Source organism: Prionailurus viverrinus, chromosome A3 (assembly GCF_022837055.1).
Source record: "Prionailurus viverrinus isolate Anna chromosome A3, UM_Priviv_1.0, whole genome shotgun sequence".
Classification (NCBI taxonomy): domain Eukaryota; kingdom Metazoa; phylum Chordata; class Mammalia; order Carnivora; family Felidae; genus Prionailurus; species Prionailurus viverrinus.
Genome location: NC_062563.1, coordinates 17,478,829 through 17,506,008, shown reverse-complemented (window position 1 = coordinate 17,506,008; position 27,180 = coordinate 17,478,829). Strand labels below are relative to the sequence as shown.

General features: G+C 44.1%; 1 protein-coding gene across 1 annotated transcript in view; it reads right to left on the bottom strand.

The window, feature by feature from the left end:
* PTPRT (protein tyrosine phosphatase receptor type T) overlaps nt 1-24,426 on the bottom strand; it is a 795,219-nt gene extending 770,793 nt beyond the window's left edge. Inside the window, exons 1-3 of the mRNA XM_047852741.1 lie at nt 24,385-24,426; nt 21,859-21,991; nt 19,737-19,862 (exon numbers count right to left, since the gene is read on the bottom strand). Of these exons, the coding sequence (XP_047708697.1) occupies nt 19,737-19,862; nt 21,859-21,991; nt 24,385-24,426 (301 nt within the window). The remainder of the gene's footprint in view (nt 1-19,736; nt 19,863-21,858; nt 21,992-24,384) is intronic.
* Between the last annotated feature and the right edge of the window lie 2,754 nt (nt 24,427-27,180).

Below are 27,180 nucleotides of genomic sequence, written 5' to 3'. Positions count from 1 at the left end.
TGGTGAAGAGTAGAGCCAGGGCTCAAATGTGTATACATGGACTAGAAATCCCGTTTTTCTGCCCATGTTGCCTTATGGCAGAGCCTAGGCTCTAGCAAAGCCTGAGGTCCTGCAGGTGCATTGACAGGAAAGAAGTGGGCACAATCCTAAAATTTTGCAAATCCTAAGTGCTTATGGTACCTGGGACTCCTGAGGAGATCGAATTCCTTGGGTCTACACTGCAGAATGCTGACTTTCAGGGTTCACACCTCAGCTGAACAGTACATCCCTATCCAAGTATAGTTAGCTCAGGTGGCGGTTATCTAGACAGACTGGGAAAGCACAGTCTATGTGTCTGGGGATCATCCTCTGCAATGTTTACTTCCCCTTGAGAAGCGAAACCCACAAGGAGTTTGACTTTAGGTCCCAAATGCTCATGAATTAATGAGTAATTTTTATAAGTGATCAACAGGACCCAGTCCTACAAGCCTTCGGATGTGTTAAACTCATTTCCTAAATATGATGAAAATAGTGGACATATCACAGGTGGCAAGATCCTCATCTCCTCTTCCATCCCCCAATTATAACCTACGAGTCATAGAAATGAAACGAGCTGGATTTGCCTAAAGATCAGAGTGTGGCAGGGAAGATGATGTAAAACCTCAGGTCTGAGTCACAGGTGACTGCTTCCATATGGTGTGGCATCTGCTAGGGTCCAGACACACCTCTCCAGCTCTCTCCAAGGCAGAGAAGATGGGCTAGGGAGCACTGCAGAGTCCAAAGGGTAGGGGAGCTGAGCGGGTTCAGAAAGTCCCTCCAGCCACCTGGCCAAGGTGCTCCAGTCTGCAGGAGACACCTCCCCTCACCTCTGTTCCTGGCCATCCCCTGTAGTCAAGCCCTCTTCCCAAGTAGGGTCTGGTTCTCCTGATATTGTACAGGCTTTCCCACCCCAGGCCCGAGCTAAAATGAACCTCCTGACCTTCCACAAGCACAAAGGACAAAAGACCACTACCAACTGCTCTTATTATAAATGGCCTAAGGTCTGCAAAGGCAGCCAGCTGGGGCCGGTTAGGGTCACAGACATACTATCTAGTATGTCCGTCTGTCTCTCTCTCTCACACACACACACACAGTTCAGGCCTCAGGGTTTCCCTTCCCTTGTAGATACAAGTTAACCCAGTACCCCCACAGTGGGTCCCAGCTGAGATAGGACAGGAAGGAAGTAAATGTGGGTACTGGAGAGGACTTATCATGTGCCCATGCAGCAAGCATTTTGTCCTGTGTTTTCACATATTGTCTCATTTAATCTCCACATCCTCCTATCCCATTACCTTCGCTGAATAGGTTAAAGAAAACCCTGAGCCACAGGAAAACTAAACAGCTTTGCTCACGGTCCTCTGCACGTGTTCTTCTGGCTGCAGTGTCCATGAACTCTCTATGTGTATACTTCAGGCAGCCTTTCCAAAAGTTAACTCTACAAAGAGTCAAGGACACAGGTTATAAAAGTTTCCTGTCAAACACAGGAAAACAGTCTTTCCATCCAAGCAAATAACCTTTCTGTTATTATTTTCCATATTGCAAAATCAAAAAATTTAGTAGTTTTAAAATCAGGATTATAACGCTGACTGCTTAAAATGGTCAAAATCAGATAACAATTACATTCAGCATAGGTGTTAAATGCAGTTTCTCTCCTAATTGTGGCCACTACCCAGGGGGGAAAAAAAAAGGAGACTTATTTTTCAAAGGTTGAAACTACACTCAGGGTGGCTCTCTGGACACACTCCATCTACTCCGGCCTTCCACACCTGGCCTGCCTCACTCCCACGTGGACTCCAGACTGTCCCTGCTCTTGAATCATGAGGTCCCTGTCTGCAGTAATGGAAAAAAATTCTGCAGAAATGACACATGGAACTTATGTGATGTTAGAAAGAACTGTGGGGCTGTTACTTAATCAGGGCCCTTCATTAAGTGGGCAAGGACACTGGGGCCCAGAGAGGCTAAGCAGCATGTTCCATGCCACACAGTGGATCAGCAACATGCAGGCCGAAAACCCAGGCTTCCCAAGGCCCCCGGGCACAGTGCTCTGGACCACAAGACTGTGATTCGGCCATCTCTGATTTTGTTTCTTTTCCAAGTAGCTTAACGTTTCAGTGGTCTCCTAACTCAGTTAACATTATCTGAGGGCACAGTGGGGGCCAAGGCCAGTCCTAAGGACTGAGGACACATAGCTAGCTATGAATGGGTAAGTTGATTCCTGTTCCTACAAATATTTGATTGAGGATAACGGGTATTAAATGCATGATCACATATAGCCACTCCTACCGATGCATAACTCGGGACAAGGGAATTCTGAGACCTAGTTTGTAGTCCCCAAGGCAAAGAACATGGGAGTGATGCAGAAGGCAGAAGACAGAAAAGTAAAGCAAGGAGAGTCGGGGGCTACAGGAAGGGAAGGCACAGCACCAAGAAGGCATGTCCCAGGGTCCCCAGCCTCTATGGGGAAGGGAGACACAGGACAGGTGCTCCTGGTGAAATGCAGACTTGCTCCTCACCCATCCCTCTGAATGTGCTCCTCCAGCTCCTTGTGAGGCCCAATCCTCTGGCCATGCCTCAAAGCACGGGGATTTCCTGTTCTGCCCCCTGCCCTCTGCTCTTCTTGCTCTCCTGGGGATTCCCAGTTAGTGGCTACCAAGTCAGCCCCAGGTCAAATTGCTAGTCGCCAGCATTCCAACTCCGATCAGCTGATTTCCAAGTTCACAATCCCACTTACTTGTTCCATGTAAGAAGAGCACAGAGTCACTAAGGATGCGCCCTACTCAAAAGCATGCCTGGGTACTCGGCATTCCTGCCACCCTGCTAAGCTCTTTCACACATCACTGCGGCTGCAAGCCTAGAAACTCCTTTTCCTTCTACCTGGGATAAAAACATGGGACATAAAATCTATCATCTTAACCATTTTTAAGGGTACAGTTCAGCAGTGTTAAGTGCACCTGCACCGTTGTGCAACAGACCTCCAGAACTCGGTCTTGCAAAACTCAAGCTATATCCATTCAACCACAACTGCCCATTGCCCTTCCCCCTGGCAACTACTGTTCTACTTTGTTTCTAGGAATTTGACTATTTTAGACACCTCCTATAAATAAAATCATAAAGTACTTCTCTTTTGTGACTGGCTTATTCACTTAACATAGTGTCCTCAAGTTTCATTCCTATTATAGCCTATGACAGGATTTCCTTAAGGCTCAATAATATTCCACTGTATGTATAGAACAAATTTTCTTTATTCCATTCATCGGTTGATGGACATTTAATTGTTTCCACTCTGCACTATTTTGAATAAATGCTGCAAAAGACATGGATGTACAAATATATCTCAGAGATCCTGCTTTTGGTAGAATTGCTGGATCATACAGTAATTCTATTTTTACTTTTTTGAGGAAACTTCATACTGTTTTCCTTAGGAATTGTATCATTTCACATCCCTTCCAACAATTCACAAGCATTCTTATTTCTTGGAATCCTCCCCAATGTTTGCCAATGTTTGTTATTTTCTTTGTTATTCTCGTTTTTATTACTGCCATCCTAATGAATATGAGGTCACCCTTGTTGAAAGTCATTTAACCATCCATGTGAGGGTTTCCAAAGGTTTAGGCCTCTAATACCCTGTGTTAAATACCTTCCTGATTGAAATACATAGGGTGGTTTTTGTGTTCTTTCTTAAACCCCAACTGATAGACTCATTGTGCTTGTATGTTTTAGCAGCTCTCATTTATAAGGTTTTTGTACCTTTTTAGCCAGAAGTCTTATTTTAACTTTAGAAACTCTCAGGACTCTTAAAGAACACTGGAGACTTTTGCTTATTTGTAGCTTTTATAATTACTTCACTAATGACAAGTAATGCTTTGAGAATTCTGAGAAAATACAACCTGGCTTTCTTGATGATGAACATACTTGGGAAAGAAAACATTTTTTTTTAAGTAGGCTCCACACCTACTGTGGGGCTGGAACTCACAACCCTGAGATCAAGAGTTACAGGCCCTACCAACTGAGCCAGCCAGGTGCTACGGGAAAGGAAGCATTTTTTTTTTAAATATTCCTTTTGAGAGAGAGAGAGAGAGAGAGAGCGTGCAAGCATGTGCACAAAAGTGGGAGAGGGTCAGAGAGACAGGGAGAGAGAGAGAATCCCAAGCGGGCTCCACACTATCAGCACAGAGCCTGACATGGGGCTCAATCCCACAAACCATGAGATCATGACCTGAGCCAAAACCAGGAGTTGGATACTCAACTGAATAAGCCACCCAGGTGCCCTAGGAAGTATTTTTTTTAATTATTTTATATCCAAGTTAGTTAGCATATAGTGCAATAAGATTTCAGGAGTAGAATCCAGTAATTCATCCCCAATGTATAACACCCAGTGCTCATCTTAACAAGTGTCATCCTCAATGCCCCTTGCCCATTTAGTCCATCCCCCCCACCCACAACCCTTCTAGCAACCCTCAGTTTGTTCTCTTTGTTTAAAAGGGTCTCTTATGTTTTGTCCCCTCCCTGTTTTTATATTATTTTTGCTTATGTTATGTTATATAATATGTATAATTATATACAATGTGTCTTATATATTTAATGATATATAATACACATACATGTTATCTGTTTTAGATCTTAAATTCCACATGAGTGAAGTCACATGATATGTCCTTCTCTAATTTCGCTTAGCATAATATCCTCCTAAGAAGCATTTTTAAAAGACATTGGCAGATTCTAGGAAAGTTTAAAAACCAGTTTGCTAAAGCAACTGTGACTTTTCCAAAGCTGAAGTCGCATTGCGTAAGCATAGAGCACAGGGGCAAAACTGTATGGACTAAGGAAGGAGGGCAGGAAGTCTTTTTTAGAAAAAAGGGAAATTTCTCTAAGTGACCCAATGTCTCACTGATCAACAATTCTGGGAAAATAAAATCTGAAGATGTACACATGATCCTAAGGGATAGGGAAAATCATTGCAGCTCTGAGAACAAAGGAAGTTTGACAGGGAGGTTTATCTTCCTGTGCCCATCTGCACACACTCATGAAGACAAATTCCTCTATCAAGATAGGTGATTCCTTGCAGCTGCCATGACAGACAGACAGATGAGGAGATAAGACCAAAAGATTTTTCAGACATTTTACTTTACAAATGTGGCACCTAATTCCTTCATTTAAAAATGTACCCTTTTCCTCTTGAGTCACAAGTTACAAATCAAAGACCACTAGAGTTGGAAGAAATTGACTCCTGATTTTACATAAAGTAAGACCCAGAAAGGGAAGATGCTTGGCCTGAGTTAACAGAGCATGTTAATGGCAGAGTTAGGACTAAATTCCAGGAATCCCTTTCAGACTTATTTCATGGAAAAGGATGCAGGGAAGTACAGAGAAAAGTAGCTGACCGGCCCAGATTAGTGGCAGAACTGGAACAGGCACTGAGGACCGTCTCCTTGCCCACCAAGTAAGAAGGACCAGACTAACTGGCCTGGTAGAAGAGACAGCGCCTACCCCAGCCCCACCATGTTCCCATGGCCCCCAAAGAAGCGCAAAGAAACTACAGGAAAAGCAGCACTGGAAGGGCCCGAGGGATGTTCCAGCCTACTCCTCGCTAGGGAAACTGAGGCTCAAATGGTCAAATGAGCACAGCAAGCCAGGAACAATAGTCCCGTGTCAGTGTGTTGAAAGGCGGCCAGCCTGGGAGACATCAGTTAAGTCACTGAACTGGGCTACTTTGGTTCAAATTCCCTCTCTACCACTTACTATCTCTGCAACTACAGGCAAGTTACTGAATCCCTTTGTGCCTCAATTTTCCCATCTGTAAAATAGGGAAGACAATGGTACCTACACTACATAGGGCTGTTGTGAACCATAAAGGAGAAAACATTTCAAGTGCCTCGCACACTGTAAGTGCTCAATAAATGCTAATTATTATGAAAGACAGGCATTCCTATTGGTACAAATGACACAATAAAAATTTCCATTGACTGACGAATGGATAAAAAAAAGATTTGGAATATATACATACACCATGGAATATTACTCAGTGATCAACAAGACTGAAATCTCGGGGCAGTCTGAATGACACAGTCAGTTGAGTATCCGACTCTGAATTTCAGCTCAGGTCATAATCTTGTGGGTTTGAGCCCCACATCGGGCTCCACACTGAAAGCACAGAGCCTGTTTGGGATTCTCTCTCTTCCCTTCTCTCTGCCTTTCCCCTGCTTTCTCGCTCTCGCTCTCGCTCTAAACAAACATAAAAACAAAGAATGAAATATTGCCATTTGTAGCAACATGAATGGAACTAGAGCATATTATGATAAGTGAAGTAAGTCAGAGAAAGATAAATATATTATTTCACTCACATGTGGAATTTAAGAAACAAAACAGGTGAACATAGGGGAATGGAAGGAAAAATAAGATAAAAGGAGGCAAACCATAAGAGACTCAAATACACAGAACTGAGGGTTCCTGGCTGGGAGTTGGGTGAGAGGATGGGCTAAATGAGTGACGGGCATTAAGGAGGGTACTTTTTAGGATGAGCACTGGATGTTATACATGATAAATCACTAAATTCTACTCCTGAAATAAAAAATAATTAAAAATCTGATAATCTAGGACAGTGATGGGTAATAGAAATATGTGAGCCACACAGGTTAAATTTTCTAGTAGCCACATTTATAAAGTTAAGAAAAAGGGTGGGCTTAAATTAATTTTAATAATTTTACCTAACCCAGTAGATCTATAATGTAATCACTTCAACAGGTAACCAATATAAAAATTAATGGATGCCATATATTTTTTTCATGCACGGTAAGTCTTCAAAATCTCTTGTGAATTTTACATGTGCAGAACTAGCCACATTTTAAGTGCTCAATAGCCACAAGTGACTAGTGACCTCCACACTGAATACACATAGGACATTCCCAAATGGGACCACAATGGGCTCTTGGGGTTTTCCAAATTACTGAACCCTATTTTATGGAATCACAAAAAAGCCACCTCAATTTTCATTAAATTTAATAAACTCTATTTGTACTAAACTATCATTTTCTTATCAAATCTCTTATACTATGTAATTACACCTCAAATTACTATGGTTTTCAACGCATTAAAAGAAAAAAAACCTGTTTCCTCATTAAGTAAAAGACAATCCATGTATTCAAAAACAAGGTATTCACTTTGAGGTGCCCAAGCCCCTGCCACAGCAGCCAGGTCAGATGAATAATCCATGGAAACATCACCCTCTACACTGGGATGGCATCACTAGGATCATGAAGATTCTTGGCAGTATCTTCCTCTCAGGCTGTCCCGGGAGTAACCGAAGTAGAAACAGAAGACTAAGGAGTCATAACGGAAGTCATCTCTGCTGTCCAGTTAGAGATCTCCTGAGGCATGACTGCTTCTATTCAATGTTCCCTTATGACAGATTATTCAGAACAATTCACAAGCTTATTATATTTGCATTCAGCTGGCTACAGGATGGTTAACCCTTGGTGCCTAGAAATAGGGTATTTCCCAGGGAGAAGACCCCACAAAAAGTTTTGAGGCTAGTTAATACATAAAATATTCAGCACGCACATGAATTAGTTAAATGTCTGCCTATGATGCCTAAGATATGATTTAATGACATATACATACTTGAAATCATGTCTCATAAGATATCACATTATGTTAAAAATAGACGATGGTCCACAGCACAGACTCTTAGAGCCAGAGTGCCTGGGTTCAAACCTCAGCTCCTCCATTTGCTACTAATTTTGGGATGAGGTACTTAACATTCAAGGGCTCAACTTCCTCATGTGTAAAATACGGGTAATTAATAGTACCCAGTTCATATCAGTATTAAATGATTTAAAATCATGTAAAGCCCCTAGAACACTGTCCAGTAAGTGGCACACACGTATTAAGTTACAAAATAGTGGTTTATTGTCCATTCCCACATATTACAGAAACTTTCATTTGAACTTGGCCTCTGTGCCATTGTCATCTGGGTCTGTCATTAGAGCAAGCACTTCTTCAGTTCACTGACACCTGTCTACATCACCTTTGCATCCAATTACAGCATTTGGATGCACTGCTTTTTAATAGTCTAGAAAATACAGTTTATTAAGGTATTTTGTTTATAAATGTAAGAATATTTTTTAAAAATTCCTTATTGAAGTATAATTAACATACCATGTTACTGTTTACTAGTTTCAGGTGTACAATGTAAGTATTCAGCAATTCTATGTTTCTCAGTGTTCATTATGGTAAGTGTATTCTTAATCCCCTTTATTTCATCCATCACCCCGTCCACTTGCACAGCTGCCCCTGCTGGCAACTGCTAGTTTGTTGTCTGTGTATTTAAGAATCTGTGTTTTTTTTCTTTTTTTTTTTATTTCTTAAATTCCACATATGAGTAAAGTCATATGGTATTTTTCTTTCTCTTATTCACTTAGCATAATACCCTGGAGTTCCATCCATGTTGTTGCAAATGGCAAAATTTCATTTTTTTATGGCTGAACACTATTCCATTCTCTGTGTGTGCATACATTTTCTTTAACCATTCACGTACTGATGGACACTTGAGTTGCTTCCATATCTTGGCTATTGTAAATAATGCTACAATAAAGAGGTACATGTATCTTTTTGAATTAGCACTTTTGTTATCTTTGGGTAAATACTCAGAATTATTGGATCACATGATAATTCTATTTTTAACTTTCTGAGGCACCTCCACACTGTTTTCCACAGGGGCTATGCCAATTTGAATTCCCACCAACAGTGCCCAAAGTTTCCCTTTTCTCCACATCCTTGCCAACACACTATTTCTTGTGTTTTTTATTTCAGCCACTCCAATAGATATAAAGTGATATCTCACTGTGGCTTGAATTTGCATTTCCCAGATGATTAGTGATTTTGGGCATCTTTTTCATGTGTCTATTGGCCATCTGTTTGTCTTCTTTGGAAAAATAAAGTCTATTCATATCCTCTGCCCATTTTTTTATTTGAATTACTTGGCTTTTTAGTGTTGAGATGTTTAAGTTCCTTATATATTTTGGCTATTAACCCCTTATCAGATAATGTCACTTGCAAATATCTCCTCCCATTCAATAGGTTGCCTTTATGTTTTGTTGATTTTTGAACTGAGGTTTTTTATCACAGAAAATAAACATCAAGGCAAGCATCCATGTGGATATTAGAACAGGCCGGTTTTCCCATTTATGTAACATGTGTATTTTGATCACCAAAAAGATCCTCTGTTGCTTTTTACAAGCCATCCTTATCACTTGTCATTATCCAGTCATATCCTCCAGAATATAAAACCTGTCTTCAATTTTATTGCCTTTTCCCCCCTATCAATTCTGTTATCACTGTAAACATCCCAAACCAGCACTGATTGGGGTTACTGCGGCTAATGTAGTTTCCCTAATTAATTTTGTGGTTCAAAGGACATAAGAGACCATCCCATAATATAAAATGCCCTGTAAGAACTTTTTCAAGAGCTGTTTGGAGACAAAGACCCTGCCTTTTATTGGGGCATATGGGGTACATTTGGGTTTTTATCTTTTCTTCTCCCACTGCCATTTCTTAGGTGTTAAATAAAGCATGGAGCATCCATCTAGTGAAAGATGGTGCCAGCCCTGGAAGGTGAACGCTAGATCTGAATGGGTGATGTGAAAGGAGGGCAATGGCAGCTGTTGGGAACATGACCCGATTCATCATCTGCATTCTTAGGAGGCACAAAAGTGAGGCGGCCGAGAGTACAGACTCCGACACAAACTTCCTGCAGGCAAATCCTGGCTCTACCACATGCTAACTATGGCCTTGGGCAAGTCACAGAAGCGTTTTTGTGCCACCAGCTCCCTAATCTGTAAAACGCAGATCACGATATCTGTATCAGAGGGCTGTGAGCAGATTAAGTTCATACATTTAAAGTGCTCAGGATAGTACCCACCACACGATGAGTACTACCTAAATACTGCTTCCCTACTATTATTGTCACTATTACCACATACATATATTCTCTCTTCCCTCCCACCCCCTTCCTCCTTTTCTTCCTCCTCCCTCTTTCTCAATACCCTTCCATCTGTTAATCATGACATCGGAGGGAAGTGAGATGGTCCTGGAGAGAGTTACCTTATATGTACAGACTCAGCATCTCTTTAAAAATGAATATATAATACGTAATCATTAAAGAGGGAAGAAAAACTTATTGATTCAATACTGGCTAAATGGGAACTTAAGAGCTTATAGCTTTAAGCCAATCAATAATAATATCAGGAGTGATTAAGGATGGTTAAAGGCCCATACTTCCCAATCATTTTAATGTAAGCACTACATTAAAGAAACAGTTGGTCAGTTTTTGGATACATCACATTTTTCCAATGGGGAGGGTCTTACATAGGTCATAAGCAGATCCACACACACGTGCCAGGCCCCACAGTGAAGCGAGGGGGAATCTGCAGGGCCCCTTTATTTGTCCCAAGGGTCAATTATAGAGCAAAAGAGCCTTGACAAGGCAGGACCTGGGAGCAATGGTCCAGCCAGACTGAGCCTCATCAGGCTGAGAGGAGGCAGGCCAGGTAGGAAAGCCGCAGGTGCACCAGGTACCATAAAAATGCCAAAGAAAGCAGCAGTTCTCCAGGGTTCTCCCCCAAAACTCCCTGATATCAACTTGTTCCTGACTTTCCAAATGCTTATAACCTTAATGATAATTCAGTCTTCATACATGGATCGCCTTCCCTGTTCCAAGCCCAATGCAGGGCAGAGGGAAGGGAGCAATGATCAGCAGCCTATGCCCTTAAGGAGCTCACAGCCATAGTGAGAAATCCAAGACAAGATATAATAAACTCAGCCACAGGAGCATAGAGAAGAGGCAATCCTACACAGGGAGACTCAGGGAGGTCCTCTGGGAGGAGGCTAATCTGTTCAGGGTTTTGACGTAAGACAAAGGGAGATAGGAGATGCCTTCTAGCCAAAGACAAGACTGTGGAACCTGCAAGGTTTGGGGTTAGAAACAAGAAAAATCAACTATGACAATCCTTCTCAAACTCAGAAATGTTCTGCATGAATACTGGGAGGCTCATCATGAACAGAAAGCTAGAGAATAGCCTTGAAAAATGAACAGAAATTTAGGCAGTTCTGGGGAGCCAAGGCGGCAGCAATTCAGCAACCTCATTTAGTAGCATCTCTTGTGGCCCAGACAACACCCCTATCACGGGACCCCCCTATATAGGCCTCTGGCCCACCCTCCCTCCAATGGGCTGCATCCAGGCCCCATGTCCAGCCACACCCAAGCAATGAGGAAGAGTAAATTTCTGGCACCTTCACCTCTGGACAAGTTGCATGGTCCACCAAGATTCCACACAGTGGGAGATTCCCAAATTCAGGAAGCAGAATTGGAGGCTAGACTCCCTAAACTCAAGCCTAACAGCCTCTCTCACATGACTATATAGAAAGAGAAGCCAAGAAGGCTGAAATGGAGGCTCAGGCTGGAAATAGATGCTGGGATCGTATCATGAGAAAGTTCAATTACTAACAAGAGTAATTCATTTGGCAAACATTCACTGCCCCTGCCTACAAGGAGAACAGAAGCTAGCTCAAAAACAGACTACGAAGAGGCTTGCTATTCGTCAAATCAGCACTGGAGAGACCAATCTGCTTTTTACAGCTGATATCCGCCTGGACTAGTGCTCGGACTGCTCTCTAGTTGATTATTATCTTGAACAGAATTCCTGCTAATCCTCAGAAGGTCTCCAACTAGTACACTATGAGCTGTAACGTGCTACACTCAGGGGGCCATCACCAGCCAGTTCTTGACTTGTGTTTAGGGCTGCAGAGTCCACAAAGAATCTTCCCTACATCAATTTGTGGGCAAATATCCAGGACTCCATGTTTGACATGTGGACATTCTGCCAGATCTCAAAAATAATGTACAACTACTCTACGTTTGATACAGAAGGGAGTACAGAAATATATATATTTCTATATATATTTCATATATATATATATATATATATATATATATGAAAGCAAATGTAAGAACGTCTATTGGAGAGGAGCAAAGATAGATGTACAAGAACATTCACTGCAATGTGATTCAGGAGTGAGTAACTGGAAACAAATATCCATCAACAGGGTGGTTAAATCATGGAACAATCATTGTAATGGAAAACTATGAAGCTTTTTAGAAAGCGTGCTTTCTGAGGGAGGGGAGGGTGGGTGACGGGTATTGAAGAGGGCATCTTTTGGGATGAGCACTGGGTGTTGTATCGAAACCAATTTGACAATTTCATATATTGAAAAAAAAAGTGTGCTTTTTGAGGAATATTTAATGACATAGGAAAATACTTAAAAATAGCATTATAGAGAAAAATATGTATTTATGTAAGTTTGTGTGAGCATATGACTTTAATTTTGTTTCTTATAGCTACCTCTACTATGCATAGTCTTTACCACAAATGTGCATTTTTGCAATCATAAAGCATGACTTTAAATATAAATAACATTAACAAATGCTTTGTTGATGACAGTGCCATGTATACAACACGGATTTCTCTACCCTGGATTTGAAGACTGACTCCTCTTTCATATTTAACTTGCATGAGGTTGGACAAATCACTTTCTCTCTCTGGGGCTTGATTTTCTCAAAACAAGAGGAGATAAGATCTCTGAATTCATGGGACGGTGGCACATTAGATGAAATGCATAGTGGGGTGCCAGGGTGACTCAGTCCATTAAGCACCCAACTCTTGGTTTCAGCTCAGGTCATGATCTCATGATTTGTGAGTGGAGCCCCACCCCTGCTCATGTGCACACACACTTTCTCTCCCTCTCTCCCTCTCTCTCTCTCAAAAATGAATACACACTAGGGGCACGTGAGTGGCTTAGTCAGTTAAGCATATGACATCAGCTTAGGTCATGACCTCACAGTTCAAGCCCCTCATCCAGCTCTGTGCTGACAGCTCAGAGCCTGGAGCCTGCTTCAGATTCTGTCTCCCTCTCTCTCTCTGCCCCTCCCCCATTCACACTCTGTCTCTCAAAAATAAACAAACATTACAAAAAAATGTTTTTACATAAACACTTAAAAAACAGAAATGCACAGGAAAATGTTTAATCCAGTTCTTGGTTAGAGTGAACACAGAAATGTCAGTTCTCTTAAAAGAAAGCAAAGGTTCCTCTACTTACAGCACCCTGGTGTTAGTTCTAACGTAGGAAAGGTGATGGGGTCAGGATACAGATATGTGAATGACCCAGTCATAGTGTCCCAGGGCTGCTGTAACAAATTACCACAAATTGGGTGGCTTAAGACAACAGAAACTTGTACTTTCAGAGTACAAGTCTGAAATCAAGTTGCTGACAGGGATATATTCTCTCTGAAGGCTCTAGGGAAGGAGGCTTCCGGTATCTGCCAGTAATCCTTGGCACTCTGTGGCCTATAGATGCATTGCTCCAATCTGTGTCTGTGTTCCCATGGCCACTTCCTTGTCTATGTATCTCTCTTCCTCCACCAATCCTACTGTGTGACGGCCTGCTATCACAGTGACAGAAAGGAAAACTAGCACCACAATATTGAGATTGTGTCTGCTTCCATGGCAAGCCAACTGGCTGAAAGACACCCAGGTGTGTGTTTTCCATGGATTTTTTCCTAACATGTGCCCCTTCCGATCAGGTAACTAACTAGGGTCTTTGTATCTGCTCTAGAAATCGGTGCAGGACACAGAGAAGAGGCTGCTTGAAGTGCAAGGTTCCTTCTTTCTTCTAGTTGTTGTTAAGCTTAAAATTTTACTCAAGAGGTTATGACTTCAAATAAGGGCTGTGACAAGAAGGGTGTGCCTTTGGGGTGTAGAAAGTGAGGACAGATAGTCTTCCACAGTGGGGGAAGGAAGGGAGGGTCTGCTGGTCCCATACAGCTCAGTGGTGCTAGCCCCAGAAGGGATGCTGGGTGATGCACCTGGGCTGGCTGGACTCCAAACAAGGGATCCAAGCCTGGGAAGAAGCATCAGTATTACTAGACCCAAAGGGACCACAGGAATGTGACAGTGGGCTTCTAAGAAGAAACTAAAATAGCCTGGCCTGTTTAAGTCCCCATGACATCTGTAACCCCTCTAGAAGGGGGGACCCCCCAAAAATGACAAAAATTTATGTCTAACTCCCTGAAGGTTGGGGTCCGATTTAAGTTCATGCAAAGGCAGCATTTCCTATGCACCTGGGTTTTCAGCCTACAAGTCAACCTTACTTTGTTCCAACACTTAAAATAATAGCTTACAAGCATCAAAGAAATGAGGGGCATCTGGGTGGCTCAGTCGGTTAAGCCTCCAACTTCAGCTCAGGTCATGATCTCATGGTTCGTGGGTTTGAGCCCCGTGTCAGGCTTTGCGCTGACAGCTCAGAGCCTGGAGCCTGCTTCAGATTCTGTGTCTCCCTCTCTCTCTCTGCTCCTCCCCCACTCACACTCTGTCTCTCCCAAAAGTGAATAAATGTTAAAAAAAATTTTTTTAATCAAGAAAGAAATTAAAGGACACCTCCCAAGCCCCACTGCCTCTGGCTTCAGCCTTTGAAAAGGACACTCAGAGACTTCAGTCCCCTTCAGTCCCCAAGACACTTATGCCAAGGCTGGGAAAGGCAGAGCTAGAAACCAAAGGAAACTGCATAAAGTTCTACGAACCAGATCAAGGCTTGGAAAGAGGGTCTGTGGGTGTAGTAACCCCATTCCTCTGTGACAGCCCCAACAAAGATGAGGTCAGACGTCTGAAGCCTGGAATGCCAGCCAGAGGGCTTTTCCCATGGAAAAGGATGAGGACAAGAGCCGTGAAAGCAATGGTGGGGAGTGCTGAATTGACAGAGCTGGGCTAGAGGAGATGTGCAAGCCCGCAGGGCAGCAAGTACCCTGGGTATTGAAAAGCCTCTCTGGGTCTCTCAGGGATCCACGCAGACCACCTACTGAGTCAAGCACCTGGGTAAAGAAGCATCTGGGTCAGGAGAACTTGAAGGAGGAGACATGGTTCTAAGAAGAACTTAGACTTACAGCTCCAGAGATTGTTAAGAACCAGAAACGAGTTGGGCATCTGGTGGCTCAGTCGGTTAAGCGTCTGATTTTGGCTCAGGTCATGATCTCACAGCTCTTGAGTTCAAGCTCCACATCGGGCTCTGCATGGACAGTGCAGAGCCTGCTTAGAGTTTTGACTCCCTCTCTATCTGCCCTTCCCCTGCTCACTTGCTCTCTCAAAAATAAATAAATAAACATTTAAAAAAAAAAAAGAAAAAAACTAGAAAAGAGCACAGAGGAACCAGTACTGATTAAGTTCTACCATGTGCAAACACTTCACACTCACTCAGCCATCATTCCATTTAACTCTCACACTGGTTCCCATGCTAAAGATGAGGAAAGAGAGGCAGAGGGATTAAGGGCCCAAAGTCACTGAGCTATGACATAGGATTGGAATGAGTTGGCCTGGAAACATGTTTACATTAAGAACTCTGAAAGCCAAGAACAGGATCCCATGGGAACAGCAAGGAGGGAATCTTTCTTTACATAGACTGATAAGGGGCAATGTCCGTGAGAAGCAGTCATCCGAGCTGACACCTGAAGAAACTGGCCACACAAGGAGTGGAGAAAACCATTCCAGTGAGCAGGAACAGCATGTGCAAATGTCTGGAGCCAGCCAACAACCTGACAGCCTTTCAGTCTCCAAGGCGCTGAAAGGAGCCAGTGTGCCTGGAGCATTTTGAGAAGAAAAGGAGCTTGGAGAAGACACAAGATCATGCAGAACGTTTCAGGCTGTAGCAAAGAGTTCAAATTTCTTCCCATCTGCCAGGAGAAGCCAGCAGAGGGACTAAGTGCCAAAATGACACAGTGTCACTTACAGTCCAGCACAGAGCTTGTCCCACAGAAGGGAATCAGTCAAAGGGTGTGGAACATCTGAATAAACAGACTCAAACTAGACTTCCAAAGGATGCAAAGTGCTGGTTTTACAGAAGGAAAAGTAAGATTTCAGTTTCGGCCCATGAGAAGAACAAACAATTTTGCCTAATCCAAATTCACTTTCATGCCTCTCTGCCTAAGAAGCGCACGGAGCCACTGCAATCCACAGGCGCATCATGACAGAATAATTTCAGTGATCGTTATCAAATGCCTCTATTTAGAAAAGCTCAGAGGATTGTATTAGCACAATCCGGTATTTATGAAATGACACTCTCCCGTAATGAGGGACTGAAAAATTAAGATTAGAAGAGTTATTCCTCTGGGAAGAGAGACTGGCACAGTGGGCAAAGGAGCCATGCCACACAGTTTCTTGGAAACTTGGTTTCCTGATCTGTAAAATGGAAGGATTACAGGAAAGGTTAAAAATCCATGGTCAGTTTAAATAGAGGGCCCAAAGGGATTTGAAGATGTTGACGATTTCTTTATTTAAAAAACACTGGATAGTAAAGTCAGAGAAAGACAAATATCATGATTTCAGTTATATACAGGATCTAAAAAACAAATGAACACATAAAAGGCAGAATCAGACCCATATCTACAGAGAACAAATTAGTGGTTGGTTGTCAGAGGGAAGGCAAAGACAGGGACGGGACAAACGGTGAAGGAGAGTGGGAGATACAGGCTTCCAGCTATGGAATGAATAGGTCATGAGAAGGTACAGCATGGGGAACAGAGTCAATAGCATTGTATGGCGACAGATGGTAGCTACACTTGTACTTAGCACAGCATAACAGACTTGTTGAATCACCTGGAGTACACCTGAAACTAATATAACATCGTATGTCAACTCTGCTTCAATTTAAAAAAAGAAACATAGGGGCGCCTGGGTGGCTCAGTTGGTTAAGCATCCAACTTCAGCTCAGGTAATGATCTTGCAGTTTGTGAGTTTGAGCCCTGCATCGGGCTCTGGGCTGACAGCTCAGAGCCTGGAGCCTGTTTCAGATTCTGTGTCTCCCTCTCTCTGACCCTCCCCCGTTCATGCTCTGTCTCTCTCTGTCTCAAAAATAAATAAACGTTAAAAAAAATTAAAAATAAAAATAAAAAAAAGAAACATAGGGGTGCCAGGGTGGCTGAAGTTGGTTAAGCATCCGACTTCAGCTCAGGTCATGATCTTGTAGTTTGTGAGTTCGAGCACTGCGTTGGGCTCTGGGTTGACCACTCAGAGCCTGGAGCCTGCTTCGGATTCTGTCTCTCCCTCTCTCTGCCCCTCCCTAACTTGCACTCTCTCTCTCAAAAATAAAGATTTAAAAAAAAAAGAAAGCAAACAAAAATTTTAAATAATAAAGTACACTTAGTGCAGACTATTTGGCCATCCATCCATGCATCTATCCGATAAAATGTTATTTAGTACATACCACATATGATGCACTGTATTAAGCACTGAGATAAAGCTATCAACAAGATTGTCATGGTCCCTACACATGTGGAACTCCTCATCTGAGGGTATAACATACACCAAACAAACAACATCCAATGTGACATGCATCATTGAGAAAAAGCACAGGATGCAATGGGAAACATTTACAGAGATAACTGACCCAGGCTGAAGTATCTAGAAGTGCCACCCTAAGGAAGTGATGTTTAAGCTGAGCTACAAAGGGGAGGCACAAGACAGTAAGGTGGAGGAAAAGGTTCCACAGAGAGTAGTACATGGGGAGAGGGGCAAAGATGAATCAAGAGTTCAGTGTTAGACATGTTGAGTTTGGAGAGTCTATAAGGCCCTGCAGGGCTAGATGTTTTTGGATACAAACACATACACACACTAGAAGATCCAGATACATTTGGCCAACGTCAAAGATGGTCAGGCAAAACAGAGGAGATGTGGTGTATTTCCGCAAAGTACTCTGGACTCTAATAGAATGAGTGATTCTATCATCTAAACCAAGGCACCTTTGAGAATTAAGTCAGCAATGTTAAAAACTATGATGGGGCAACCCACATACAGGCTGTCCCACGGTCACCTCACTAATGGGCATGTGTAGTTGCTGGAGACTCTGCTCACGCAAAGTAAGATCCTACTAGATCTGCAAAGTTCAATTTTGTACCACAGGACAGATTTATTACACTGGGGGCGGGTATCTACACTCATGAAAAACTTACATAACCATTTATGCCTTTAATTGGAAGTATACAGAACCATCCAGCAGCCTCGTGCTTTACAGCCAAACTCCAAGTCCATGAGGCCAAAGAGGCCACATCCTTACCTGGACAGGTCTGAGTGTCTTCTCTGTCTATAGCTTATTAGTGCATCCTGTTAAATTCTTCTCCCCAGAGGAAGCCAAAAAGACATGGCAGGCAGGAAGTGGGTGGTCTAGAGTTCATATGAGATGTCTGATGGTAACCAAAGGCACAGAAGTGGTGAAGGCCATCTGTAGTGTGATGGTTAACCGTGTGTGTCAACTTGACTGGGCTACAAGATGCCCAAATAGCTGCTAAAACATCATTTCTAGGTGTGTCTATAAGGCTATTTCCAGAATAGACAAGCATGTGAGTTGGTGAATGGAATAAAGCAGATAGCACTCACCAGGGGGCGGGGGGGGAGGCATCGTCCACTCCCTTGTGGGCCCAAATAAAAAAAAAAGCGAAAGGAAGGGTAAATTCACTCTCTCTACCTGAGCTACAGGCATCCACCTTTTCCTGCCCTCAGACATTGGTGTTCCCGGTTCTTGGGATTTCTAACTCAGATCAGGGTTTATATCATTAGCCCTGTATCCTAGGGCCCTCAGACTTGGACCAAATTACACACTGGTTTTCCTGGTTCTCCAACCTGCAGACAGCAGATGATGGGACTTCTCGGCCTCCATACAGTGTGAGCCAATTCCCATACTAAACTCCTCTTAAATGTGTCTCTATAAATCCTATTGATTTTGTTTCTCTGGAGAACCTAATACACATGGAAGCAGTATAGAACAAGCCTGAGATCTCCAGCATTTAATGGCCAGAGCGAGGAAGAGTACCACAAGATGTGTGGACAAAGAACAAGATAGTATGTGGGTTAGACTGCCCTTAGATGGGGAGGAACCATTAAATATGATGTTCCCTCTCCAACACCCAAACCAGCCGTCTTTACCGCTATACCTGGGATCACATATCCAAAGAGGTGATCCTCATGTTCCCAGAGTTGTAACTCTTCCTGGCATATGTCCCCAGGTAAACGTTTTCAAGATTCAAGTCACCCAGGCATAGCCCACCCTAAGTGTGTTTTTCCTGAGTATTCTCCTCCAGGTGTACCTCCGCTAGAATATACCAGATGTCACTCTCATAGGCCTGCCTCAAGCAGCCATCTATCAAGAAAGCACATTAGCCCTTTAGCCCTGCTGGTTAATGACAAGCTGGGCATTCAGGATGTCAGGACATTAACTATGAGTAATATTCTGACTGCGGAAGTTTCCCTCGAGATATACAAGTTATTTATCTATGTGTCCTGGAAGAAAAGGAAAGACCTCATTCTTCACAAGTTCTTTCCTCTCCACCCCAAATCCAACTACTCTTAGGTTCCCAAGCAAAACCCAGGGATGCTCTACTTAGAGCTAAAACTTAGAATCTTAAAGCTAAAAGAAATCCCAAAGGTTCCTGAATCCAGGGGACATGTGATTCTTACCACATACCTTAAGAACGCACTCAGCCTTGTTTTGATTACCCCTGGAGATGAGAAACTTACTCGAAGGACATTGTCTACTGCCCTCTCCACTCAACCCATACATTTGTCCCCGTAAGTCATCCTAGAAGTTAGTGACCCTCATCCCAGCCTCCAACACAGTGGGTCACGTACCTGTGGGCACCGCGGGGTCCAGCATTGGTTTCTCCCATGTGTTAATCTGCTCCCAGGTAAACCCATTGGTCCCCAGGGCCACGCTATAACCACAGTTGCTGTAGTGTTCATCAAAGGAACAGCCACCTGCAGACAAAAAAAGATACGGGTAAATACCTCCTGGTGTCTGAGCTTGGCTCAGATTAAAAAAAAAAAGGCAAGCAAATTGGATTTTTATATTTGCTCTGGTTCTCTCAGAAAGGTGCTGGCATCTGCCAGCCCCTCCTATTTAAAAAAGTTAATAAGGGGCGCCTGGGTGGCGCAGTCGGTTGAGCGTCCGACTTCAGCCAGGTCATGATCTTGCGGTCTGTGAGTTCGAGCCCCGCGTCGGGCTCTGGGCTGATGGCTCAGAGCCTGGAGCCTGTTTCTGATTCTGTGTCTCCCTCTCTCTCTGCCCCTCCCCCGTTCATGCTCTGTGTCTCTCTGTCCCAAAAATAAGTAAACGTTGAAAAAAAAAATTAAAAAAAAAAAAAGTTAATAAGGCTAGTTACATTGATTTCAATCTTCCTTCCCGAGAAAGTAAACAGTAACATCTCATTCTGAGTAGGAAAAAATGAATGCCAGGGCATGCCTCTGTGACTGCTTCCTACAACAGGGACAGACACTGGGGGCAGCAGAGAGAGAGCACCAGCTCCAGAGTCCGGCCAGACCAACTGCACACAGCTCCACCTTGCGAACCTGGGCCAGCCCCAGCCAGCTGCTTCCCCATCTGCGGCCCAGTTTCCCCACCTGTGGCACAGAGGGGAGGAGCCACTGGACCGAAACACCATGAGGACTAAATGGGGTAACACATGAAAAGTAACTGGCACGGAATAAATTCTCCACATCTATCTCCTTCCCTATAAAAGTGGTTTGTGAAAAATCATGTTTCATGGCATAAAAATCAAATTTGTGAAGAATCAGACAATCGTAGTTGGTGCTGATAGTGTTTAAAGCCATCTACCATTTTACAGTAAGTTCTAACAATTCAACTCTGCAAGGATTTACTGAGCATACACCATGAGCGGTAGGTCCCCTCCAGGGGACGTGAACAAAGATGTGGGCTACAGAACCAGGGCTCCAAGGAGGAAATTCTGGTCTGGATCAACAGGAGCCATGACATCCCAAAGGAGGACTGATCAGGGCTTTGGAGTACCCAGCACATCTGCGGAGCAGGGGGGGGGAGGGGCATCCAGGTGAGCCGGCAGGACACAGAGGTGGCACAGGACAGAGTTCTACAGCAGCCTCCTGATGGTCTCCCAAACCCCCTTTCACACCCGGCCAGCTCTGCAACCACCCCCCCCCCATTCTCCTTGATGCTCAGGTGTCATCACATCACCATCTGCCTCCCTTACACACCCTCCTCCCCCATCACACATGCAAACATGGTTCCAATCCATGTACAGAAGCCATCCATTGCTGGCCCCAGCCCAGGTCTGCAGCCTTCCCTAATATTTCCCCATCATCCCCACCAGCTGCCAAGGACAAAAACCCTTCTCTGCACCCCAGGCCTGGGATGTTCTCAGTGGGGTAGAAGTCCTGTTGACAGATCTTGTGTGAATGATAAATGATAACCCAGAAGCACTGACCCTTAGCACCCCAATTTGGAGTCTCAGCTGAACAAAGGAGGCCTGGACGTACTCTGGTAATACAGGCATTTGGGCTTGAGTCAAGAGTATTAAATAACTTTGCACTAAGAAGTAACAGCAATTTGGGATGTCTAATGTGGATACCTCAATTACAAAGTAAAGGAGAGGAAGAAAGGGATTCAAGAAACAATGGAAAGCAGAAACCTACAACAAGTTACAGCCAGTAAGAAATTTCCTGTGATGGAAACTGGCTGATGCCTTGGTAGGAACTAAATCTGATTCCATTCATTCATTCTTCAGTTCAACATGAACTGAGCCGTTAATGCAGGTCCAACAGAGTCCCAGGCCCTGGCCGTACAGCGCTTTACACAAGGGTCCTGTCACTCTTCCACAAGACAAAATGATGGTAAATAAGTAAATGAATAACCCACATGCATTTTAGCGTCGTGCCACAAAGGCTGCAGGTGAGGTGGGTGACAGACTACTAGGGGTTCAGGAAGCCTTCCCACATGTACCGGAAATAGTTCCCTGTCCTGTGCTATAATGCTCCTCCACTACACCCAGCTCCTCAGGGAGAGCAGGCCACACATGGCAGCCATGTGCCACTCGTAGTTCAGGTAACTGAGGAAGGTCGATGACCAGTGCATACTGACAAGGACAACAGGCAAGGACAGGAGGCCAGGAGATGAAATGTTAGGAGAGGGTACTTCACTCTGGATACAGCGGAGAACTCAGCTGGCCTCTGAAAGGCAAGGAGGGAGGCAATCAACCAGTTTGCACTAGACAGTGAGCTACAGGAAGGCTGGGAACAGCTCTGGCACATAGTAGGGGCTTAAGTATCTGTTGAGTGAATGAACCAATAATGCTAACACAGGACTCCTGACACAAAGCTCTGTTCCAGTAACAGTGAGCACAGAGTACCCCCACACTCAACCCGCTCTGCCAAGCCCCATACTTGCCCCTTCTACCTAGAAAGCTCCTTCCCCACATCGCCTGACAAATTCCAAGTGATCCTCCCGAATCACTTCTTTTTAATTTTTTAAAAATGTTTATTTGATAGAGAGAGGGACAAAGAGTCCCAAGCATCTTCTGCACTGTCAGCGCAGGAACCGTAGCAGGCTCAATCCTACAAACTGTGAGATCATCACCTGAGCCAAAATCAAGAGTCAGATGCTTCACCAACTGCACCACCCAGGCACCCCCAAATCAGTTCTTCTATAAACTTCCCAGACCAGAACACAGTGTGAATACTCCAGACATGAGAACACAATACACTACATTTACAATTGTTTTTTACTTTGCGGGGGAGAGAGAGAGCAAGTGAGAGCACAAGCTGGGGAGGGGCAGAGAGGAGAGAGAGAGAGAATCCCAAGCAGGCTCTGCACCGCCAGCACAGACCCCAACGTAGGGCTCGAACTCACACAACCGTGAGATCATGACCTGAGCCAAAACCCAGATACAGACTCTTATCTGACTGAGCCACCCAGGAGCCCCTATATTTACAATTTAAAAGCAGTGATGGCAGTGGTTCCATTGCTCTTAGGTAGGCCATCCCCCTTTTCTCCATCACCATGTCATCACCTGCCAGGAGCCCAGCCTGCAGGAGACAAATGAATCGGGTCAATGCCATAGACAACAGATCCTTAACCTGCTTGAATTGATAAGCAAGGGACACCTGCAGCATCTCAAGAGTCCACTGGAAACCTGATTTAGCATCCTAAATAGACATCAGCCTCCAGGATGAGATAAGGAAAGAGTGGCCAAGACCATGCTATGAGCATAGCAAACTGTTTGAGTCTTCTCTCTTGTGCACACAAGAGCACTGTGTCTCCAGGCCACTTGCATCTGGGCAAGACCTCATAGTAAGCCCTAGAGATGTGTAACAAAGGGATATTCACCATGTGCATGATTGGCCCATAAAAATGACCTCTTACAAGGAATCCCCCTCACCTATCCCTGCTGTGAAGAACTCCAAAACTATAGGTGAAAGCAGTGGCATCCAGGGGGAACGAGTCTAGATCCCTGAGACACTGGAAGAGAGCCAACCAGTCACATGACCAGTGATACCAGCATTCACTCTCCAAGAGCAAAATCCCAACTTGTCTTATGTTACTGACATCGTAGAGGTTAACTAGGACCATAGCAGAACCTTTTGCATGCTCTCTCAAGCATTTGCTCCATGCCAGACAACATACTAGACACTGACTGCTTATTTTTGCTCATTTGCTTTCACTTAATGCTTGCAACTTGGTGAGGCATATTTTTATCCCTTACTGTAAGTACAAGGTAATTAACGCACGGAGGGGTTAAGCGACCTTCTCAGCTCACACAGAAGGGAATGTTAGAGCCAAGATTAATTCTGTGGTGACCTAGCCACATAACCCATGCTCATTCTAATGGACCAGAGAGAGAATGTATTCCCCCAAAACCAAGGATCAAGCCTTTCACTTCTAAGGTTATGAGAGAGGATCAGAAAAAGGGCTTCCAAGGTGGTTGGATCTCTCCCATTAGAATGCATTTCTTTGCTTATTCTAGAAACAAAGTTAAGTTTTTTTTTTTATGTTTTCTGTCCACTGGCACAGAATCGACTAAGAATTCTTACACTCAGTTTGCAGAGTGCAGGGAAAGACAGCCTCACAAACGTACACTCAAGGTGCAAAAATGCAAAAAACACCTTCATGGAGAAGGGCTGAAGCAAGCTCAAAGACCACATTCAAAGGAGGCTGCCTTAACCGGTCCAATATACCCTCTCCCAACTCGACCACTACCACTCACAAATCCACTGTGGCTTCATCAATGTGGAAGGAGCAAATACAGCATGCTAGGCATGATGGGGAAAAAAAAACAACAGCTGAGGACAGGAAAGAAAGAAAAGCAGTTTCCGACATGCCTGCCTGCTGAAAGGGAGTTTGGTATTTGGCTCCGAGCTTCCAATGGCCACTAGAAAAAGGAAAATCTGTTCAGATACCGGACACTCAGTGTTCCTACAACAAAAGCCAATTGCACAGGAAAATTACACCCATTCCAGGTGCTTGGCTCACCCAAGAATGTCTCCGCAGGACCACTGGTAACAGAAACCCCATGCTCCATCATGAACTGTATCGGAAGAAACACCCACACAAGGAGCACATGGCCAATTACATGAGACTATTTCTCGTTCTCCACATAAACTGACCGCATCACCCAAAATACAACAGGGGGAAAGCTACTCATTGGGGCTCAATAGGATTCAATCTAGAGTTCTGCTCCCCATTAGTCTGGCTTGACCCAGACACAAGTGTTAAAACCTATTTAAGAGAAAAACGTACTTAGTAAGTATTTCCTTAAAGCCATCCTCCCTGAATTTTCTTCCTCTCAACCAACAGATTGAGAAAGAGTAGTTACGAGCGCAGGATTACACATCCTGACAGCAACCCACGCTGCCGCGGGGTAGAGCCCCACTCTAGCTCACATCTCTTCCTTGTTTCTGGGTCCTCGTTTTGTGGTGTATGTGACGGATCACTAGGGAGCCCCGCCGTGGTAAAGGGAAGGATTCCAGCGACGCAGAAAGAACCGGGAACTCTCAGAAGCCACCAAGATGCAGAGCCACACTGCAAGCCAGGGACTGGCTACTGACGGCCACCAAGGGGAGGAGAAGAAAGCAAAGACCAGTTGCTTCTGGACCCATAGCATGAAATATTCAAACCCTTGATAACCCCAAGTCTCACTGCTGTTCCTCTATCTCAAAAATCAGGTTTACTTTCTTGATGCAATTCCTTAGGTCCCTAACGCCTGACAGAAAAGGCTCCCGGCTGCCTCTGCAGGTGCTGGTGGCAGGCGACTTAGGAAAGACTAATGAGTGCAGAGGTTCCCAAAAGACTCATCTGGAAGCACCCCTCATTCAGTTTTAAAGAACAGGCAGACCCATTTAACTGATGTCAACCCGACCACAATCATTATGGGGGAAAACAAAAAACCCACCCCAGGAATAGGAATCAGCACATGTGTCCAGAGCACACATCCTGGTTTGGAGAAGACCCACATAACTAGGGGAGGACAGGGCGAAGGACACAGCCCTACCTTCCTGCACCCAGAGAGAGGAGCTATTTCCCTGGACAGGTGGAGGTCAAAATGTGGCAAAGGCCCCAGATGCTCTGACAAGAGTCAAGCATAAAAAGTCAACAGAGAAATGGAAAACCGTAGCAAGGAAATTGGATTCTGGAAATCCATTTGGGTTTGGTAATGTATAGCAGATCAGCATCTGTAAGGGAAGTCAAAATAGTGCAGGATACATACTCTAGGATACATTAAAGCATAAATAAAGTTTATAGTGCCAATCAGAATTTTTTTTTAAACATGAGCTCTTCTTTTGAAAATGAGAAAGGAATAGAATTCAATAAAAATATAAATGTGTCTGCCTCTGCATTTCTCAGATATGAATCCTGTATTTTCTTGAACAGAATTAAGTTCAGAAGAGGAACTAAACATTTCCTGAGCTTCTGTTATATGCCAGGCACTGCACTTGAGCTGTGTTAAGTATGTATTTATAGATGTGTGCATACAAATGGAAGTCCAATTACCCCCACTAAGACAGGGGATGACAAACTTCCTCCGAAAAGGGCCCAACACTAAAAAATTTTCAACTTTGCAGCCATACAGTCTCTGCCACAACTACTCAACTCTGCCACTGTAACATAAAAGCCGCTGTAGACAATACAGAAACAAATGGATGTGGCTGGCTGTGTTCCAATAAAACTTTATTCACAAAGCCAGGTGATGGGCCTGATCTTAACCAAGGGGCTGCAGTCTGACACCCCCTCCTCTAAGAAAGAAACATTGCTTTCCCCGTTTTACACAAGAAAACTTGTCCTCAAAGTTACTAAGGGATGTGCCCAGCTAGAAATCTCAGGGAGAAAGAATGCCCTCGCATAAAGCAGTAACAATACTAACATCTCCTTTTATTGGCCACTAAATGTGTACTCCTCACTGCAGGCACTGCCATTCTGATTGTACCCATTCTATAGACAGAGAAGTAAACTAACCTGCATGAAGTAGTAGAGTCAAGACATTAGTCTCAGGTTGTAATGGCACCAAAGCCCGAATACTTTCCATTGCTCTAACCCTGCCCCTCTTAGGACACCGTGTGTGTGCACAGAATCCAAGTTTCACCCTGCTGCTTCCGGAGGGGCGGGGAGGGTTGGGAGGGGAGTTGTGCCTATAACATCCAGTGATGAAACTAGTGAAGAGAGAAATCTGGAAAAAAGAAATATCCAAGAAAAGCAGAAATTTGTCCTCGCTTGCTCTACATGGCCAGGTTCACTTCCAGCACAGCTCGAACTTTGATTGACACACATGAACATGATCAACCACAGTGATGCGCCCTGAGGAGGGTAACAATGAAACACCCCATCCCCTGGCAAGAATACAGCTAAAACTCAAATATCCCCCTCAGGGTGCTCTGCGGATACATCCAGCACTGGGGACCTGGGGAAAGGGGGAAATGAAACCACAGGACTGTGCCCCTCTCTCTCCAAGCCCCAGAGCTCCACAAAAACAGGGGCATGCCATATATCCCTTCACCAGCACCTAGTCCATAGTCTGTGTTTGACTTGATTGTTCAATGAATGGACAAACGCATTTAAAATAGATCTGCACTCATGCAGAGAAGCCAGGCTGCAACCCCCACAGGGAGCTCTGGTGTATCTTCCACTGGCTTCCCTCAGGGGTCAGGATAAACCCAGTTTAGGCCTTGGAGCAGAGAAGAGCTCTGGGGCTAAGCCTTAGGCTGGACCCTTTGAAAGCATTTACCTTGGGTCTGCAAATGCTCAGGACAGAGGGCAAGTCTGAATCCAGAGAAT